The sequence below is a fragment of the Neodothiora populina genome, assembly GCF_041146345.1.
Source record: "Neodothiora populina strain CPC 39397 chromosome Unknown canker_contig_7, whole genome shotgun sequence".
Taxonomy (NCBI): Eukaryota; Fungi; Ascomycota; class Dothideomycetes; order Dothideales; family Dothioraceae; genus Neodothiora; species Neodothiora populina.
Window position 1 is genome coordinate 131,948 of NW_027191415.1, and position 19,237 is coordinate 151,184.

Consider the following 19,237-nt stretch of genomic DNA (forward strand, 5'->3'; position numbering starts at 1 on the left):
GGAATAGCCAGGTTTACGCCTAATTGTCTCTAGTCATCTCAACACTCTTGACATTATTGTGTGCTGCCAAATATCCAGAATGTGCGGCATTTCTTGTATATTAGCATTGCAAAACCACGCCTGTGACCACCACCTCACGTCCACACAGGATCGCTCGAATGGTCCCATCCAGGGTATAGAGCTCAACGGTGATGTCGAGCACGACGCCATCGCTCACGAGCTCGATGCTTCCTTGGAGCAAATCAAGCATCGCGGGCCTGATAGTAGAGGGCAATGGATAAGTCCGGACAAGCGCTGTGGTCCTCTGAGCCAGCCCTTTCTGTAACGCCAGCTTCCTTGCACTCTTCATACTGACCTGTTCTCTCACATGCAGCTTTTGGTCATGTGCGTTTGGCCATCAATGATCTGTCTCCTGATGGCGCCCAGCCATTCCACTCTGCCGACGGCTCAGTCCATGCAGTGGTCAACGGCGAATTCTACGACTACGATGCCATCCGTGCCGACCTCCTCTCCAAAACGCAATATCACTTCCGCTCCCGTAGCGACAGCGAGCTCATCATCGCATTGTACAGTCATTATGGCCTCAACTTCGTTCACTACTTACGTGGCGAGTTTGCGTGCGTCCTCTTCGATGAAGACCAGCAGCTTTTCATTGCTGTCAGAGATCGCTATGGTATCAAACCCCTTTTCTGGACCGTGCAAGAGGGTCGACTACTCGTTGCTGCGGAAATCAAAGCGTTCCTGCCGTTGGGTTGGAAGACGCGGGAGTGGGATGTCCGTAGTCTGCTAGATGGCGGCTGGAACCATGACGAGAGGACCATCTTCAATGGGATAAACAAGGTATGTGGTGTTCGTGCATCTTACATCATACCTGTCTGCTCACGCCTAAGAAGATCCGTCCTGGTCATTACTTGACTTGTCAAAGCTTTGGTCACATCGAACAGAGAGCTTATTGGGACCTTACCTATCCTGACAAGGTAAGTCCACATTTCAACCTGCTTGAAGTCACAGCGTAAGTCTTATGTTGATCTCCAGAGAATCCCCGATCCACGTACTCCTGATGAGTTAATCCAGGGCGTGCGTGAACGGCTTCTAGAAAGCATTCGCCTCCGCCTTCGTGCCGATGTCCCAGTTGGAATCTACCTCAGTGGTGGAATTGACAGCTCAGTCATCGCTGGAATGGTGACACATTTGGTCAAAGAACAGGGTATCTCGATGGGCAGCGCAGATCCGACAGCTCGCCTTTCCTGCTTTAGCATCGCTTTCGATGAAAGCAGCGGTTTTGATGAGTCTGCGATCGCCAATCGCACTGCGGAATGGCTGGGTGTTAAGTACATCAAGAAGCATATGAATGAAGCCGAGCTTGCCCGGCGATTTGAAGATGCAACTTGGCACGCTGAACATCACAACCCAGACTTCAACTACGTTGGCAAATACGCACTCAGCGAAGTACCTTATGAAAATGGGTACAAAGTTGTCTTGACCGGTGAGGGGGCCGACGAGCAATTTGCTGGCTATCCCGTTTTTCTTCCCGACTATCTCAAGGAGCCGGATCCATCTTGGACTTCTTACAGAAACATAGGTGAAGGTGAACGAGCGATTCAATATCGGCTTGCTGAACGTCAAGTAGCAGCATATTACAAGTCCGTTGGTGCCGACGTGTCGAACCGCAAATCATGCACCGCAAGTCGCATGCTCAACGACATCAGCATTCCTGCTTCAATGGCAGCATTTCAGCTCAACATCTTTGCCCCATGGACCGCGAAAGTCTACGGAAACTGTAATCCGCAAAACACAATCGCCAATAATGTCGATGGTCGCGTCAGAGACGACATGATCAACAAATGGCACCCCTTGAACTCAGCAATGTATGTTTGGCAAAAGGGTCACTTGGCCAATCTGTTTCTCACCTGTTTGGGCGATCGAGGAGAGATGGCACACAGCGTTGAGGCTCGAACACCCTTTCTCGACCATGAGTTCACGACTTACTGCAACAATCTCCCTCCTAGCGCCAAGATTCGATGGTTCAGTGATGAAGTCGACTCGGATGGTGTTGCTAATGGTCACTCGCTGGAATTCAGCCAAGGAGCAAATGGCGTTGAAAGGCGCAGTCATAACAAGCGATTCGTAGAGAAATGGGTCTTGCGCGAGGCAGCGAAACCATTTATTACACAAGAGCTCTACGAGCGTAAGAAGCATCCATATTCTGCACCGACTACATGGCCTCGCGATGGGCCCCTTCACAAGCTTCTGGCTGGTCTGCTAGTACGCTCCGAGGTTGAGAAATTGGGATTCGTTGCTTGGGAGAAGTGTCAGGGTTTGGTCGACAAAGCTTTTGGAGAGTCTGGAGATCCTGGTGCGATGAGATTTTGTATCGTCCTGGCCCAGTGGGTTGTTCTGGGAAATAAATTTGGCATTGAAACTGCCTTGGCTGTCTGAGGTGGGAAATTCAGCGTGTCTTTGTCGTGTACCTATCTTAGATTTCTATTCTTGCTTGTGTGTCGTTCGTCTTTATACATTTGATTTGGAATAGTAGAATCTTGCTTCATTCCCTCTCACACTGCTTGCTAAATTTGGTATTCATGCCTTGTTGTTTGAACGTTCTTTTGTTGTTGCGGGTCCTATAGGATGCTGTGGAGTGTGTCGTAGATAAACGTTCTCCTAAAGAATAGACATGGCGAATCATAATGGCCGTCGCCCAAAAACGACGCTGAAGAGACACCGGAGCGTCGAACACATCATACAGAATATCCAGTATGACATATATTTACTTGTAACATCCGATTTTGACCCAGTGTATTGTATGAGAGTACATGACACGTTCAACCGACGTGATGGATTCACTAGAGATGGTAGACAGGGTCGCCCTCAAGCTTACAAAATGGGAATGAAAAGCATATTTACGTCTCACTCGGTCTGCCTTATACAGCAGTGTTGAGCTAAGTCTCCCAGCTCCATAAATCGAAAGGTAACTACCTTAACCGTTCATAAAGCTACTGAGTCTACATTCAAACGTGGTTGACCAATTGCTGTCTCCAATAAGTCAATGACCCAAAACGAGATCTTATGTACAAGAGCTGTACTACTAAAGCCGGCTTGCCGAGGCAGAGCCACAATTCGAGCATTGGCAGAAGCGCCGCAGCTTGGTCGTAGCACTCTTTTCGCAGACAACAATACTGTTTGGTTACTGCTGCTACGAACTAGCTCGAAGGCGACTGTCAGGTGAACAAGATATATTGTTCAATCCTGATCGCGATACAGTCTACTGGGCGCCGAGAAAGACGATTAAGTATAGCCAAAGACAAGAGGGAGGTAGATTATAGTAGGGCACAGCCCCCCCGACTGTTAACACTAAATTTAGGTTGGAGATTCTTTGGAGAGAGAGAGAAAGAAAGGATCTCCAGCCATGCCAGTTTCGGCCCGCTCGTAGCCGCCCAATGATCAGCGCGATGTGGGACCTTTGTCGCGACAAGCTGACAGCCCGAAAGGCTGACCTGCAGAGAAAAGTGTACCGTACAGATTGTTGACCTCATAAGGCCGTGGGGGAGAGGGCCGCCATCAGAGGGATGCATGCATGGATGCAGGGTCGACAAAATGACCTCGTGTGCGGGTTTTTAGACGAAGGTCCGAAGGACAGTGGACTCTTTTCGCGCTCTGCTCTCACACCCTGTCTGTCCCTTGGAAGAGTCTATATACAACGACTTTCTGACACAGGAGAATCAGACAGATAAACTTCGGCCACCGTTGCGCTGTTGTTGATTCGTTACCAGCCCGAGAGGTACAGCGCTGTACAGTACCTGGTCAGCTCAGGACAAAACGCCCTCGTCGGAAGAAGCGTAAGAATAGGTTGACGGGTGGGAAGTTGTACACTACAAGAGTACCTTTGTCTTATGCTATTGCTCTGTACTTCGTTTTCTTCTTATTTCTTGAATGAAGTCTTACTTGTCAAGAGTTTGCGATATCATTCCAGAGAGACATCTCGTCTTGAGTCGTCTAAGCTCGTCAGGGGGGAGTCAAGCTCGTATATGCGACTGGATATGAACCACGCGTCAACGACATCGACTGTTCCTGTGGGAGAATATTGTCTATAGCTGCTTTTGCCGCTGCCGCTCGTATATTCTTCTCTCCTAATGGCTTTATGAACAATGGCCCGACATCACGATGACACGTACGCCCATATTAATGCTGACCAAGGGCATGAAAATGCATACGACAATCACGAAGCACACGTCTATACAAACAAGCAATCATCCGACAGAGAGGGCGACGCCAGCGCGACTGATGAATCATATGGATATAGCACAGATGATGACACAAGCGATATTGGGCGGGCGGTGACGACGTCGACCTACCAGCCTGCGACACCCTCGAGAGTATCAACATCGACTTCGAATGCCAGATATACATCCCCTTCACCACGACCACACTTTCGAAACGGATCACGCGAGAGTCGAGTCGCTGGCTTCCATCCTCGTTCCCGTTCCAACCTTGGGTCTGATCCACCAACCACACCGCCGTCGCGACGAGGCTCCCTGCGCGCGTCTCGGACTTCGACCCCAACAACCTTTGTGCCGTCCAAACAAGATCGCCTGCGTTACAGCTGGCAGTCTCTGGTCGACGAGGATGAGTCTAGCAAGCCCCGTATCCACGTCATCAAGATTGTATCGACTGCCTCTACTGCTTCGGCAGGTATTGGCCAAGAGGAGGCATTTGGGTTTTCCATCTCTGGTGGAGGAAAGAGGATAGCAGTCTACAACTCGGCGCGCATCTTCATCTTACAAACTGCCGCGTTGCCCGTCAATGTGTCGCAAGAGTATGCGCTGAAGAGGAAGCCGTTGGCGGTCGAGGTTGTGGATGAAGAAAATGTGCTGGCTGTGCTTGCAGACGAACATACTATCAACATATATCATCTGTCGCATTCTGATGTTCGCCGATCGAGAACCATCAGACCAGATCATCCCACCTACACCATTGCATTATCCAAGACTGGAGCACTTTTGGCAGCTGCGTATGAAGGAGGCGTCGAGATCTTTTCCTTGGCCCAAAGTGCGCTGAGCACCGATAGACGCGCAATCAGGTCGCCGCGCATGGACAAGCTTCTCTTCTCAGACGATTCATCTACTCTGCTGGGCACCACGACTCGCCTTCACGCTTCTTCGACAGTTGTTGTTTCCGTCCCAGTCTTTCCTGCTAACCCTGATGGAGTGCCAAGCCATGATGAGCTCAAGAACGCATGGTGCGGTGGTCTCTTGAACCCCGAAAACATTCGTAACAGCAGCCACGCGACCTTCTGGCGTGAAGGAACTCACATGTCGAATGAGGACATATTTGCCTGGGATGGTTCCGAGGATACATTTGGAATCATGCATCTCCCATCGCTCGAATACGGCAATGTTGCTTGTCCACTCGGCGTTTCGCAACCTCTTTCCGTCGTCGGAGGCCTTGGCGCCGCCGTCCATTCCACTCCTGCCGTTGACGAGTCAGGTTGCTCGGTCGCCATGATCGTGAACCATACCACCGTGCGTATCTACACAATCCCACAGGAACCGGTCGAGGGCGATGTTCGAGTCGAAGCTCACAGTCTGGATCACGAACTCAATGATGAGTATGGATGTCCATTCGCCGATGTGCGCTGGGTCCACTCTCACAAAAGCATCGCGCCACCGGCCGATTGCGACGTAAGGACTCGAGGTCGACTCATAGTCGCGAGCCCGGGAAGTATGTGTGATCCAGAAATGGCGCAGCAGACCGTACAGGATATCGAGGGCGGACGCATCATCATTTTCGACTTTGATCCGCAATATGCTGGTCAGCCAGGCCAGCTCTTTACTTTCACGCTCGGAAAAGCTCCGCCACTGAAGCTGGACGAAGAGGACTTGGATGTGGCTACAGAGGTCGATCTTGTACGGCGACGTACCATCTCGCGAAATAGGAATGGTACTCTGGGCGAGAAGCCACCTTCGCTTGGTCGCACCGCCACCACGAGGAGGAAGAACGAACTCAGCCGCATGCACAACAGCAGTCCTATGTTTGAGCCGTCCACTTCGATGCAGAACACTCCTATTCAGGAGCATGCGCCTATCCACCTGTTCAGTCATCTTAGGGGAAGTCATCATCCAAGCAGTTCCCTTGCTTCGCTAATACCAGAGGCCACTCGCTCGTTACCAGATCTTCTCGAAGCTAGTGAGCTTGCGTACGAGCAGCCGTACACTCAGGGTGCTCCCCGCTCCGGAGGCGCTATCCAGCGCGCTGCCACAAATGCAAATAGACATCGATTTCAGACACTGGAGGAGCAGAGAGTCGAACACATCAACCCTGATGGCTTGACTTTGCCCGCCTACAGTGAGATTGCCAATCAGCCCTTGCCAGCTAAATTTCGCAAGCTGGCTGGACTCGACATACCATCTACAGGACGGTATATCCACACTTCGGGTATTGCAACGGCTCCTCCAACGATACAAGAAGCACGTGATGGCTATCCCTTCCCGACCACTGCAGCTCGACCGGCAAACCTGAGTCCTATCCTGCAGAGCACACCACGTGCGTCCGACAGTGACGTCTCAAGTTCTGTGAGTAGAACAACGGCAAGCTCTCACGAAGGTTGGGACAGTGATTCGCCAGTTTCGAGCCGGACGCCTACCATGCCAATTTTGAGTCATCAACCCAGCTGGGAGACGGTCACCACGCAACAGCGTGATCCCTTTTATCCGTCTTCGGAACAGTCATTTTCTCCAATATCTCGTACGGCTACGCAAGCTAGTGTAGGTTCGCCGACGTCGCCGGGATTGCAATCCCCACCAATGCTACCACTCCCGTCTGCGCAGCAGAGTCTGCCTGAACCGTCGTCTTCTGTCTCTCATGAGGTTCCTTCTGCCGCTTCTGTCCCAAACCATCTTGGCATATCCTTCCGCCACTCCTTGCTGCTTCCGCTTGACCAGTACCCTTTGTCAAGCGAGGACAGACCTCCCAGTGCTGCCAGCACGAGCGCAGCTCACTCGCCTATACATGGCCAAGTTAACATGAACGCCAATGGTAACTCTAACTCTTACTACCGTGCTCTCACGCAACGCCAGACGCCTTTCCAGCGTGTGAATGGACTGGCTACCGGGGTGGGTGGCATAAGTGCACCGCGGAGTTCATTGGCGAGCGGCAACACATCGAACGGCGTAAGCTCGGGCAGTGTTCCTCATCCAGTCACAGGCTGGTACGCACCGGCGCCGAGATCTCCAGCTGTTTCCTCTGTGCACGGGAGCAACAGCAGCATGAATGGCAGTGATAGACCGTCTATATCAGTCACGCCATCCCCAATAGATCCAGGAACGCCAACTTTCCAAACCGGCATCAACGCTGTTCGTGACCCTCCGAGACCAGACTTTGCGACTCGCGCGGCCTCGGCGCCTTTGACCAGGTATCTAGCCACGAACTCTCCCTCCGACAACTCGGGAACAAAGACGACCATAATCTCGACAGCGAACAAGGGCACCAACCCTCACGACTCCTCAGCGTCCATCAGCACTGATCCCAGCAAGGGCAAACCGACCGCTTTCCTCAACAGGAACGGCACCGTGACCCAGAGCCTAGCAGTCCCCAACATCGCGGTCCAGCGAAGCAAATCCGTCGGAGGCGTCGGCGGGATATACAACAACATCAGCGGCAAAAGAAGAACACTGCGGGGTGCAGGACCAGGAGAAAGCAGTCCCAATAGTCTCTCAGCCAGCGGCGAGGGCACTCCGACAAGGGGATCCTCGCTGCAGATGAGAGATGAGTTTAAGGAATTGGAGACTCAGGGTAAGAAATGCGTCGTCATGTGAATTTCCGAGTCTTGCCCTTTGCTGCTCACGCGCAGACTTCTCGTCGGATGGGATCATTTTATTCTTTTTCGGTTTTCTCTTGGGGTTGCGGAGCATATTTATATCATATCATATCATTTAGCGGCATCTTTTACCATTTTGTTCTTTTGTTTTCAATGACATGCTCAAACATGATGGAACGTATGCATAAATTTTTCCCATGTGCGCGAACGTCGGGGGATTTCTCATAAAGATCACGTCCTGGATCGAATACCAGGAAGACAGACAGGCATATCCTAGTCTTTTGCGAAAGAGGAAAGTTCCTAGAGAATGAACACCTTTTCTCCTCCTGACACTGATACTGATGCTCTGCTTTGGTTAGTGGATGATTGTTTGAGGAATACGATAGTCATGAATATATATATACTAACCATATGATTTTCTCTTGTTACATTGCACGGATCAAATTGCATGTGAGAAGGAATGGGAGACTCACCATTCACCGACAAAGGTAGGGAACTTGGTGACCTGAGCGAGATATTCGGCTTGACCACAAACAGCACCGGCCACATATTGAGAGTAAGTACCCGCTGCGGCAAAGTAGTAGACGTGCTCGTCCATGACAATGTTAGCGTCGGCATCAAAGTAGGAAACCCAGTGGTCCGCGCCCTGGAAAGAGGTTTGAAGCATGAGAGGAATGCGGGAATCGACCATGGCAACGCGAGCAAGGCACTCAGTGATGTAGGTAACAATGTAATCAGAGGCGTTGGACGACAAGCCAGCGGTCGTACCAAAGCCGGCGAGGTTATCCGAGGCTTCGTTGATGGGAGCAATGGTCCATGAGAAAAGGTTGCCGCTCTCGACGAAGAAGTCAAGAATGGCATCAATAGCTTGGTAGGAGTACTCGAGATTGGTGCTGCAGTGACTAATCAGTATAGGATCTTCTGTTTGACCAAGTAATCGAGCGTACCTATTGAAGAACCAGTCATCGTGCTGCAGAAATTCAAAGTTAGCTTTCAATTGCATTTGATCCACAAGACAGTTGTCTATAGACTTATCATCAGAGCCTCGCCAATATCGAGGTTGTTGACACCACCGGGAAGAGAGTGCAGGCCGATGATAACGTGTATGCCATAAGTCTTGATAGCGTAGTCGCAAATGGTCTTGAGATAAGACTTCTGTTTACCGTGATAGAGCTCAGAGCCAAGAACTTCGACCCATGCAGCATAGGTATTAGGGATCCTGCACCAGTGATCAGCGATAGAATGTTACATAAAACCGTAAAAGCTGCTCGGTATTCGCAATGGGAATGTCGTACCTGAGAATATTGACACCGACGCTTGCAAGTTGGTCAATTGTGGAGGTGTTGAAATAAGATTCGTAACGAGCTTCAAGTGTAGGACCACATTCCTCGCCATGAGTCTGGCACAAGTGCCACTCATCGGTAACCTGAGTCCATGGCCAGTCTGTAAGCCTTACTTGGTATGTTACGAAGAATAACAAACCTCTGTAGCGTTGACAACGCCGGCCCACCAGATAGGATCGTGAGTCTGTTCCTTTTCGAGCCAGCCTCCAAGGTTGGCACCGTAAGCCTTGAAGCTTCTCCAGTCAAGGAAAGCTCCACTGGTAGTTGGAGTGGCAGCTGTGGCAGAAGAAATAACCCAAGTAGAGGTGCTAGCCTTCATGCAGGTGCCAGGGTCGACGGAGCTAGAGAATCCGTAGCTGTGGGAGATAGTGTACTTGTTGCTACCGGAAGTGGATCCACTGTTGGTAGCTTAGGAAGATGACCAGGTCTGAGTATACAGTTGGCAGTACTGTCCGATAGCAACGTTGTTGCGAGAAAGAATGTAGGTGTTGAAGAACTTGCAAGACTTGCCACCATTCTTGATGCTTGCAGCACTCTTTGCATTGCACGCACTTGCGCACAGGCCAGCATCGAATGGACCACCGGTGAACACCCCACTGCTCAGGAAAGTAGTCTAGCCATTGCAGTCCACAGGAGCGTCAATAGCAGTGGTGCCGTAGTAAGCGGGAGTGCTGAATCCATCGGCCGCAGTGATGGTATTGTTCACATATCCATTAGACCCTGCAATGACGACGTGGAAGTCCTTACGCCATTCACCATAGTTGACAGCATTATCAGTGGTGACCGGACCACCCCAGAAGACACACTTGATGTTAGTGGTGCTGGAAGGGTCCTCACAGCCAGTGCCAGGGTTGACCGTAGGGCCTCTCTCAAAATGGAGGTTGAAAGCGGCACAAGCGGATATAGCATCGCACTTCTTTGCGCAGGTGGCCGTGTCGTAAGCATTTAGAGCAGTATAGCCCAAGTATCCTGCAGAGGCATTAATATGTCGTCAGACTTCGAACTGCATCGTACCAACGCACCATAAGCATTGTTTGAAGCATTCAAGTTAGTGGAGGACTGAGTGTAACCAGAAGGAATAGTAGCGGATTTGGCAGCGCTGGCGAAAGCACTGTATGACTGGAAAGCTGCTGGTGTATAGGGGAAGGCACCGCGCCATAGCCAGTGGGCTGGGTGGCACAAGTGCTACGCTTTTCCAAAGCAGCAGTGCCGTTGCTGACATCGGAACTGTCAGACAGATCCACAGAAGCATCGCTCGAAAGGACCGAGGTCTCGACAGCCGAAGCAGCGGCCTCAGAATCATAGGCAACAACTTGAGAAGTGACATCAGAAGGGACTGTCACATTCTCCAGAGTTGCGATAGCGTCAATAAGATCAAGGTCAAGGGACTGAGGGAAAGGAGAGGCAATGGCCACAGCCGCAAGGGCCGACACAAGAAGGAATGAACGCATGTCGAAACCGAGTGACTGGGAAGGTGATGATCTACCAATCGAGACGATCTTCACAGCCTATTTTTACGGATAGATCGAGCAGAAGGTAGAGGGGGGTTCTTGATCGACGATTATTCTCAGGCCCGATACTGGCACTTATGAGCAAGACAGACCGTAAATTTAAGCATGACAGGGATCATTCGGTGGATCGGCTAGTAAGTTCGTGGCTAGAATTGGAATCGTCACCAGGTGTTATGGTCGTTTGAGAAAGGCATAATGAAGCCCTACTATTGCCCTACCCTGTGTGCCTCGTGTCGATGGCACCATGTGGTGCACCCTAAGATAGACCTCGTGGGTTTAGGGCAGATGTTCTGCAGTCTTTGCCGGTCTATCACGGTACCTCCTGGATGGATGTTACCAATCCAAAGGTAAAAGAGTCGGGTGCACTCTGCAACCGTGGATATTGTTCTTGCTGAAGTCGAGGACGCTAGGACTCGGGAGCACATATAATTCAAAAATTTGAACCAAGCCTTGTTCCTGATATCTATCTTCAAAGAAGAAGGTACAGGCAATCATCCGTACATTGGCAATCAGATACCTGGTGCAATCAAAGGGGCCGGGATATCTCAAACTGCAACGGAGGGGGGCATACAAATACTTACGTCCACTTCCTAGGATGACTTGCTGTAAAGATTAAGAGTCTCAAACCCTGAGTTCTATGGCAAGACGTTGATTATCAGAGCCATGGCCGTATGAGTAGATTGTCCGGGCCCACATTATGGGGCTCCTATAGCTGCCCTACACTATACTTTCTCGGTCATAGACTGGGACTTGAGCATTGGCGACAAAGTTGAAGATGGAAACTGAATCTGTGTCTCTTCGGATCATGCCAGGCACTAAATCAGTCCTTGATCGCGATTTCTCGGTCGATGAAGTTATCGACATCGATGGTATTGGCTCACATAGTATTCCAATAGAGATAGTGATGGAGAGAGTCTTTCAGACAATAGGTGCTCATACAACCATACCTCAAACACTTTCGAGGTGTGGCATTTCTTCGAGAAGACTTCCCACCTATCGCACCCGCTTCTAGGGCAAATGCCGATGGAGTCCAACAGACAATTCGCAACCTTATTCCACGAAATGATCCACAATATGATAGAAATCACACTTCGACAGAAAATTTGCCTGCGGTGCCCACTCTTGCAAGCGTGAGAATAAACAGTGCTTGCGGATAAAACGGCTACGCCGTGATGTCCAAATGCCATCCTTACAAGCCTTCGCAGCTTGTCAAGACCGCTCTACCGCCTCTCGAATTGTTTATACGTGGGGTTCGTACATGCGATAGAGACTTAATCAAGAACTCGCGGCCTTACCCAATTAAAGACGATCGGAGGCGTTATCCACGGTTCATACTTCCCACAAAGTAGATGTTCGCACGTGGGAAGGCTAAAGCCTTATCTACAGCCCTAACCTAGATTCAAATTAACGGGCGGTCGAAGTCTTTGCAACCAATGATGTAGTAATCACAACCAATATTGGAAAAGGGCATCGTATTCACAAGGTCGAAGACCAAGACCTCCCGAGTGCATTAGGTTTCGCGCATTCTTCGATGGAGGTGCTGGTAACAGGTAGTCCCCCTGCATCCAACAGCAATCAGATAGGGCGAGGCAATCTGAGCACAACACTTGGTCGATGTTGCATGTACCGCGTGGATCAATCTATGGTTTCCGATCAACCCCAGACCTGCAAGAGAGCGCTCGGTCTGCCGCTATCGTCAAGTTCGAGACTGGATGCAAGTGTGAAGTGGGTCAGAATCACAGATGATCACCAAAAGAACATTCGAGATCACGTTGAGATCGCAGACATGAATTTCGACTGTCCGCATCACCCGGAAACGCCTTGGAGAAGTAACTTCGCAAGTTTTATATATGGGCACCACCTAACATTAGGGCTCCGGTCGGTGCCGACGCCCGATTGCGGAAGCTTTCGACTTCATCTGATATGGTTCTCTTCACAAAGCCATGTTTAGATATCTACCACTTACTGTAATTCTCAAGTATGCATCAGACACACGGTGAAAGTACGATTTCAAAAACATGGTGTTTCAACGATCAAGCATTCATTCATCATTATAATTGATCAACGGATCATTTCCGTTCCGAACAGCGACATTTCTCGATTCAGCAACCAAAGGGCGTCGATGTCTTTGCCCGCCTAAATCTGGGCTTCACAAGGCGTGCATCTCCAAGCTTAGGATGTTCTTCGATCTTTCATCACCATGTATATATAGGCCTATTGAGATGTCAAGTTATACATCAGAAACCATAATCAAACACTTTCATAATTGATATTGATACAAGCATCCTTCATCCATGTCTTCTGTACAAAGCACATCATCGACCGAGGCGGCCCCAAGACGTTTCAAAGCTATCATCTTCGATCTGCTTACCGCTCTCCTCGATTCTTGGACTCTTTGGGAATCCTGCATACCTTCCGGGTCATCTTGTACTGGTCACAGCTGGCGTGAGCGATATCTCGCCATCACTTTCAACCAAGGATCTTACAGCTCGTATGCCTCGCTGGTCCACGAAGCAGCTAGAGATGTCGGTCTCCCAGCATCCGCTGCTGAAGCGCTACTGAACAACTGGTATCAGCTTGAGTCTTGGCCAGAAGTACCTGATATTATCCAAAAGTTGAGAAGCTCTGGCATGAAACTCGTTGTTCTCACAAATTGCTCGAGCAGTCTCGGACACCAAGCAGTCAACGACCTGTGCCGTATAGTGGAAGAGAGAAGCGGCGAGCCATTTGCGTTTGATGTTGTGATAACAGCCGAAGAGAGTGATTGGTATAAACCACATCACAAGGCGTACGAGGCTGGCCTGAAAGCGCTGAATATGGACCCAGAAGAGGTTTTGTTTGTCGCTGGGAGTGCTGGAGACGTAGCTGGTGCAACAAATGCGGGGATGAAGGTAGCATGGAATAATCATATCGGACTTGTACGATACGACAGTGTAGAGCCGTTGAGGGAGGGAAGGTCCCTGGAAGAAGCACTGCGCGGAATAATCTAAGTTCCTCGCTATATCAAATGTCGTTTGAGATGAATTCCTCATTTGTATAATGATCTTTTGGCTGTAGGTGACTCAGGCGACAGGACCGTTGCCAGACTGCGATCAGAGTATCGACATCATATTGCGAGACCAGCTGCTGCATTCGGCGGCGCAAAGTAAGAGGCCTAGTCAACATATATGGATCATCCATCTCAAGCGCGCGTTCTAATCCCTGATTTATTCTGTGGTACCTTGCTTGCGACAACAGATGTGAAGTCAAGCAAGAAAGACCAAACAGCGGACGAATCGAAAGATTTTACTCTTAATACGTAGTTGCTTCTTCCAACAACGATCTCGCCTTTGACTGATAATCGCTCCACGTATGCACGGGTATTACTTCGATTTACCTTCCGAAGCGGGCCCTTTGATCTGATCCTCATTCTCGAGCCCATTCCCGAAAGCCTCTGGTTGTCACTCTCTTCGACAATGTAGGCTTTGTTTGAAGGCATAATATAGATTTGAGCCGGTAGAACGATCGAAGGTCCCTGAAACGAGTCAGGTACAATCTGATAAATGAGCTGCCCAAGGGAAAGTTCCAAGCTAAAGTATGGTACAATACTCCAGTAGTACTAATGTACATGTCCTTCGATGTTGTGGGACATGGTGGAGAAGGCACGTGCATTGCCAAGCTCTCAATCTTTGTGATGGTTTAGTGATAGTGGAAGGCACCTCGATGTTACCTTCTCGCAGAACACTTCTAAGTTTCTCGAAACACACATGATGTGAAACGCAAACGAGGCATGCGCACACCTGTATTGTCGAGCTAATGAAGCCGATCAGCACCTCCAGAGTTTACAATAACTACACCTACAAGAGGCTGCTGACGAGTTCAGGCAGCAGGGCTCTAGAGCAACAAGTGGGAGCCATTTATCCTCTCGCGCCACCATGGAGCCGGTGTTCATGCTGCTACATGTCTACAAGAGCAAGGTAAAGGGTCACTGCATGAACGATAGAGCCACCTCATCAGTGTTTACCCGCATATACTTGATCAACGACAGCGTCTAAGAAGCGCATTAGCGGTCTCGGCATTCACGTTCAGATCATTTAGAGCACGCGACGTCGCTGCACAATCTAGACCCCTGGCCATAAAAAGAGCTATCCGGCAGGTTGGTGCCCCTGTAACAATTGGATGCCTGAGAGTCAGCGACGGGATGAAAGGGAAGAAATCACATTATTACACCTCGTCAACTTCTCACGAAGAAGGTATCGTCGATCAGGCATGATGAAAAGCGAAGCTAGAAGGTAGCAGGCCTGCCTTCTCGCTCTTCTGATCATAACAATTTGACCAGCAATTGATCCAGGTAGGATGACCTCCAATGCACTACGCTTCTCATTATTGGTATTGTCCTAATCAGGTAGGTGTTGCCAAGGAATAGCAAATCCCTCGGTCTCGATCATGGGGGATGTCTCCACATAGCGCGACCACTGATTAGCGGAAGGACTGGCAGTTTACATGACAATATCTGACAGCGAGCAAGAATCTGAACTGTTCAGTTCACGATTATGTTTGGAAGGGGGAGCGCAATAGGGCCAGCAAATTCCTACGTGGTAGTGATGATTGCATCAATCGACCTGTATGTCATAGCAGCAAGGCCATGACATAACCTTGGGAGTATTACTGTTTGCACTTGTGTGCTTTGAGTTCGAGGAACCAGAAAGTAACGTCCAAAGTGAGCAATGAAAAAGCTTCGTGTTATCGACTTGCGCGAAACGGGCGCAACTGGAGCCGTTGCCCGCCTTGAATGAGTAACTTAAGTGCCTTACCACAGGAGAGCCCCAAGCCAGCACAGCTGCAGAGTTGAGTGCAGAGGCAGATCATCACGGCGATCTTCTCTCTAGACTTAGATGTCGACTCGACGATATGATGGTGATATCTGTAGTCGGAGACGTCATTGAACAGTATCACTCCCCCAGTGTGTGCCGCCGTGCCAGCGACCAGCACGATGGCGCGGGTATGTCCCAGGCCATGTGACGTGCAGATGAACAGGGATGGTCGAGAGGGGGTTTGTGAAAATGTGTTTCAGCTACCGAATAGAATTGAGGCCCGGGATCCGGCGCTAAACCGTGGTGAGGTCAAAAGCGCTGAGACTGCGATAATGTTCTCTTTCCCCGCAATTGAGAAACCTCGAGCTGCCCCCGCATCCCTCCCATCGTCGACCTTGGACAGGCTGATCCCTCGAAGGCCCGATTCGCTGCGAACCAGACTAATTTCAAGCCGCATACGACACTGGGCCAACGCGAGGTCTGGGTTGATTTCATTGCGCTGGGCAAAAAGCTGAAGGTTAGTCGCCGCTTTTTCCTACGGGGCCAAGCTTCATTGGACTTTTGCCTCCCCCACCTATACCAAATCTTTCTCCCATCTACATCTGCACGCTTGCTATCACAGCCTGGGACACCATCATTCGCACGGACGTAGACTTGTTTTGTTGGTGCCAAGGAACCCATCATCCTGAGACGGGGCGTCTTTCTAACACAAGCCACCAGAACGAGATCCATGTATTAGTCGTGATGGCCTGGCTACCTTCCTGCCTAAACGTCTTTTGCTGAGCGCCTTCCACACGATCAGTCCACAGCGAAAAAACCCGTCTAGCCTGCCATAGCGCTCCAGATCTTCACCCTCCTCGTACAGCAGGCGAGGCGAACGCCCCATGACATATAGTCCGGACCCGCACATACTTGATCTTTTGTACCTTTCATTGCACGCAACCGTGCCAAGTCATCATGGCGTAAGTCTCACCTTCATGTACTGTGTTCAGGATAAACTTCGATACCGTGTGTGAAGTGGAGAAAGCTGGGCCGGTACTCTTGTCCGGACCACTCTCTTTCTGCATACATCCTAAAGACAACGTACTGCCGCTGTCTTCATGTCACTAGATGCCACATGTCTTATTACCACGGCACTTCGCTGACGTGGCAAAGCAACAATTCCACTCAGAACTCGAGGGAGCGCAATATCCAGCCGCAGAATAGCCAGGCGCTCTCGCTGCCCCCGAGTCAGCTCTCAATCCCACCGGGAATCACAATACCACCATCTTATAGCAACCCGTATCAGCATTCGCCGTATCCGGCGAATCCATCTCCCTTCGCCTTCCCATCTCATCAGGGCCTGTCGCACCAGAATCCGTTCGGACAGCACAACTCGATATCTCAGTCGCAGTCATCTAACGCTCATGTTCCCCAGTCTCCTGGTCTGCACAATCCGCGCAAGAGGAGCATCACCGAGCTTGACAGCGCATCCACCTTGAGCTCGAACTATCCGCTTGATCATCACGGTCTTTTCAGTCCCACTGACTCCGCCAAAGGTATTCACGGCAATACCTACGGCATAGCTGGTCCCTCGTCCGCGGCTGGCCCATCTGGAGCGGAGCCTCTTCCTCAAGGAGGTGAAACCAGCGCGACCCCAAAGCCTAAGAAGGGTCGCACAAACACCCCATGGACGCCCGCCGAAGAGCACAGGCTCAAGGTTATGCGCGACGCTGGCAACAGCTGGAGTGAAATTGCCAAAACCTTTCCCACCAGGACCGAAGGCAGCGTGAAGAAGCATTGGTACAAGGTATGTTGACTTCCCCATCACCCCATTATGGCGACAACGCCATGGTTTTGCCGGTTCCCACTAATAATTATTCTTACTCAGGACATGCACTATGCGGAGTTTGCTGAAGACGAGGTCAGCCATTTCGTTCGCCTCTCCACACCGTGGTGGTGTGCGCATTTCACTGACATCTTCACAGAGTGCTGCATTGCTCGCCGCCATCAAAGAGTACGAATCAAGCAAGTGGAAGGTCATTGGGCAGAAAGTTGGCAAACCGGCAAAGGTGAGGAACCTCTCCAGCAGCAGCATTGCAAGAAGCCTGAGAGCTCCAGACTGACTTTTAGCAAAGGCTTGTGAACAGTATGCCAAAGAACATTTTGGGACGAAAAGTTGAGCAGCGCGGTGAAGCTGTAATGATCAAGTAATTGGAGAACTTTTTGCGGACCATGAATATCGCACTGGAACTACAAAACTTACCTGGTCGAGGCTTTGTCTCTTTCGCCCGCGCATTTCAGCAAAAGCCATCGAGAACCAGCCATACACAGCATCTTCGCCTCTGACGCGTAGTCGCATCATCTTATCAACCTTTGGACGCGTTTTCGTACGATTTTTATCACGTCTCTTTCTCGCACTGTCGCACAGATATCGTTACGGCTGATGGATGGACTTTCACTTGATGGAAAATTGCGAGGATACCACTTATGTGAAGCATTCTCCTTCTCTTGCACTTGCTATGGGAGAGGTATGCTCACGAATCATGTTACGTTAGGCGCATTGGGATCACAGTTTGCACGGCGTATGGACCGTCCATTACGAAAAGGTCTGTGAATTGGCAAAGGTACTTTCGTATTCATGAATCTCATATGCAAAGTGCTCTTTGCACTCCAGACACCTCATGTTCTGCTCGGCATCATACTCAGTGACCTCGAGCCAGCCGTGGGATCTTTGTTCTTTGTCCTCAAGCTCACTCTTGAAGTATCCTTGTATAGATTCTGACTGCTGGACGAGCGGCGTTCCCCCCTTGGCCATAAGTCGACGAGATCTAGTTCTTACCGCAGCTCAGTCTTCTAAACCGATAGCTCTCACACTCACAAAATGCGTTAACGAGAGCTGCAGCAATGGGTAGAGCCTCTGATCAGTTCTGAGCGCATGAATCCTTCCTCGGCAACGGCTGGGAGCTGAGGGCTAGCAGCGATCACACCGGGTTTTAGTGTTGCGCCGCTTCGTCTACTAGCAGCCAACCCAAGCTCGTCCCTGGAGAGAGTTTCGGCGCCTAACCAACGCGTGTGTGTCGCAGCGCGGTTCAGGAGCAATGGTACCTCGGAGACCTCGTTACCATGGAATTGTTTCTAGGATTGTATCTCTCGCACGTAGTAATATCTTGCTTAGCAACGTTACTGATCCAACGCTGTGTTCAGCCTTATGAATGCTTGGCTACATTGCCTGCCTGTTGTGTAAATGTGCTGTGCCCTTTTGTGGACGCTAGCCAAATTGGTGCGGCTCTCATTATGCGCGTGTCCAAGCTCCGCCAATCACTTTTCCTGTTAAAATGCAACCATGCAGCGAGGTTCGTCCTCCAGCCATCTAAGAGTCCTCTAGGGGCTCTCTAGGGGGACCATAAGTCAAACATTTTAGGCCAGGATTGGAAGGCATAATGAGCTATGAGGGCCATTGTTGCATCTAACTGGCCGCGCCACCACATGCTCATATTTGTACGCCACCATCGACCACTACGGCTATTCTTTTACAGCCTTACGATCGCCGCGCGTTCATTGCTTTTGTCCAAACGCGCAGCCACCAAAAGGTAGCGGCAGCCTTGAATTGTTTATGCATCATTCTGCCCTTTCCACCTCGAGGGTTGGAGCTACCCACGATTACTCTACGAAATCCGGCAGACACGTTTTCACGGCGAAACGCGTTCTTTTTGTGATGGGTCGGTTCAAGCTAAAGAAGCAGTGCATTAACACATGCTCAGCGTACACGCGATGATCCCAGGCACATGCCCTTCA

At 50.3% G+C, this 19,237-nt stretch overlaps 6 protein-coding genes across 8 annotated transcripts; 4 read left to right on the forward strand and 2 right to left on the reverse strand.

Moving 5' to 3' along the window:
* Window positions 1-79: 79 nt before the first annotated feature.
* Window positions 80-2,439, forward strand: AAFC00_006136 (uncharacterized protein; the record flags this gene model as incomplete). 2 transcript variants are annotated; one of them, XM_069346041.1, is made up of 5 exons in its annotated part: window positions 80-299; window positions 374-840; window positions 894-977; window positions 1,036-2,024; window positions 2,106-2,439. In XM_069346041.1, the coding sequence occupies 5 exons, from the start codon at window positions 80-82 to the stop codon at window positions 2,437-2,439; spliced, it is 2,094 nt and encodes a 697-aa protein (XP_069197251.1). The 2 variants fall into 2 exon arrangements, with proteins under 2 accessions (XP_069197251.1, XP_069197252.1); XM_069346042.1 differs by having other exon boundaries at window positions 1,036-2,439.
* Window positions 2,440-4,145: 1,706 nt separating this feature from the next.
* On the forward strand, window positions 4,146-7,811 carry AAFC00_006137 (uncharacterized protein; the record flags this gene model as incomplete). Its single annotated transcript, XM_069346043.1, has 1 exon — window positions 4,146-7,811. The coding sequence occupies one exon, from the start codon at window positions 4,146-4,148 to the stop codon at window positions 7,809-7,811; it is 3,666 nt and encodes a 1,221-aa protein (XP_069197253.1).
* Window positions 7,812-8,282: 471 nt separating this feature from the next.
* On the reverse strand, window positions 8,283-8,816 carry AAFC00_006138 (uncharacterized protein; the record flags this gene model as incomplete). Its single annotated transcript, XM_069348303.1, has 2 exons — window positions 8,283-8,706; window positions 8,761-8,816. 2 exons carry the CDS (start codon window positions 8,814-8,816, stop codon window positions 8,283-8,285), a joined length of 480 nt encoding a protein of 159 aa, XP_069197254.1.
* Window positions 8,817-8,836: 20 nt separating this feature from the next.
* Window positions 8,837-9,475, reverse strand: AAFC00_006139 (uncharacterized protein; the record flags this gene model as incomplete). Its single annotated transcript, XM_069348304.1, has 3 exons — window positions 8,837-9,032; window positions 9,109-9,239; window positions 9,296-9,475. The coding sequence occupies 3 exons, from the start codon at window positions 9,473-9,475 to the stop codon at window positions 8,837-8,839; spliced, it is 507 nt and encodes a 168-aa protein (XP_069197255.1).
* A 3,486-nt stretch (window positions 9,476-12,961) lies between these two features.
* Window positions 12,962-13,657, forward strand: AAFC00_006140 (uncharacterized protein; the record flags this gene model as incomplete). Its single annotated transcript, XM_069348305.1, has 1 exon — window positions 12,962-13,657. One exon carries the CDS (start codon window positions 12,962-12,964, stop codon window positions 13,655-13,657), a length of 696 nt encoding a protein of 231 aa, XP_069197256.1.
* A 2,760-nt stretch (window positions 13,658-16,417) lies between these two features.
* Window positions 16,418-17,622, forward strand: AAFC00_006141 (uncharacterized protein; the record flags this gene model as incomplete). Of its 2 annotated transcripts, none has more annotated exons than XM_069346045.1 (5): window positions 16,418-16,422; window positions 16,616-17,249; window positions 17,331-17,375; window positions 17,428-17,511; window positions 17,578-17,622. In XM_069346045.1, the coding sequence occupies 5 exons, from the start codon at window positions 16,418-16,420 to the stop codon at window positions 17,620-17,622; spliced, it is 813 nt and encodes a 270-aa protein (XP_069197257.1). The 2 variants fall into 2 exon arrangements, with proteins under 2 accessions (XP_069197257.1, XP_069197258.1); XM_069346044.1 differs by having other exon boundaries at window positions 17,331-17,363.
* Between the last annotated feature and the right edge of the window lie 1,615 nt (window positions 17,623-19,237).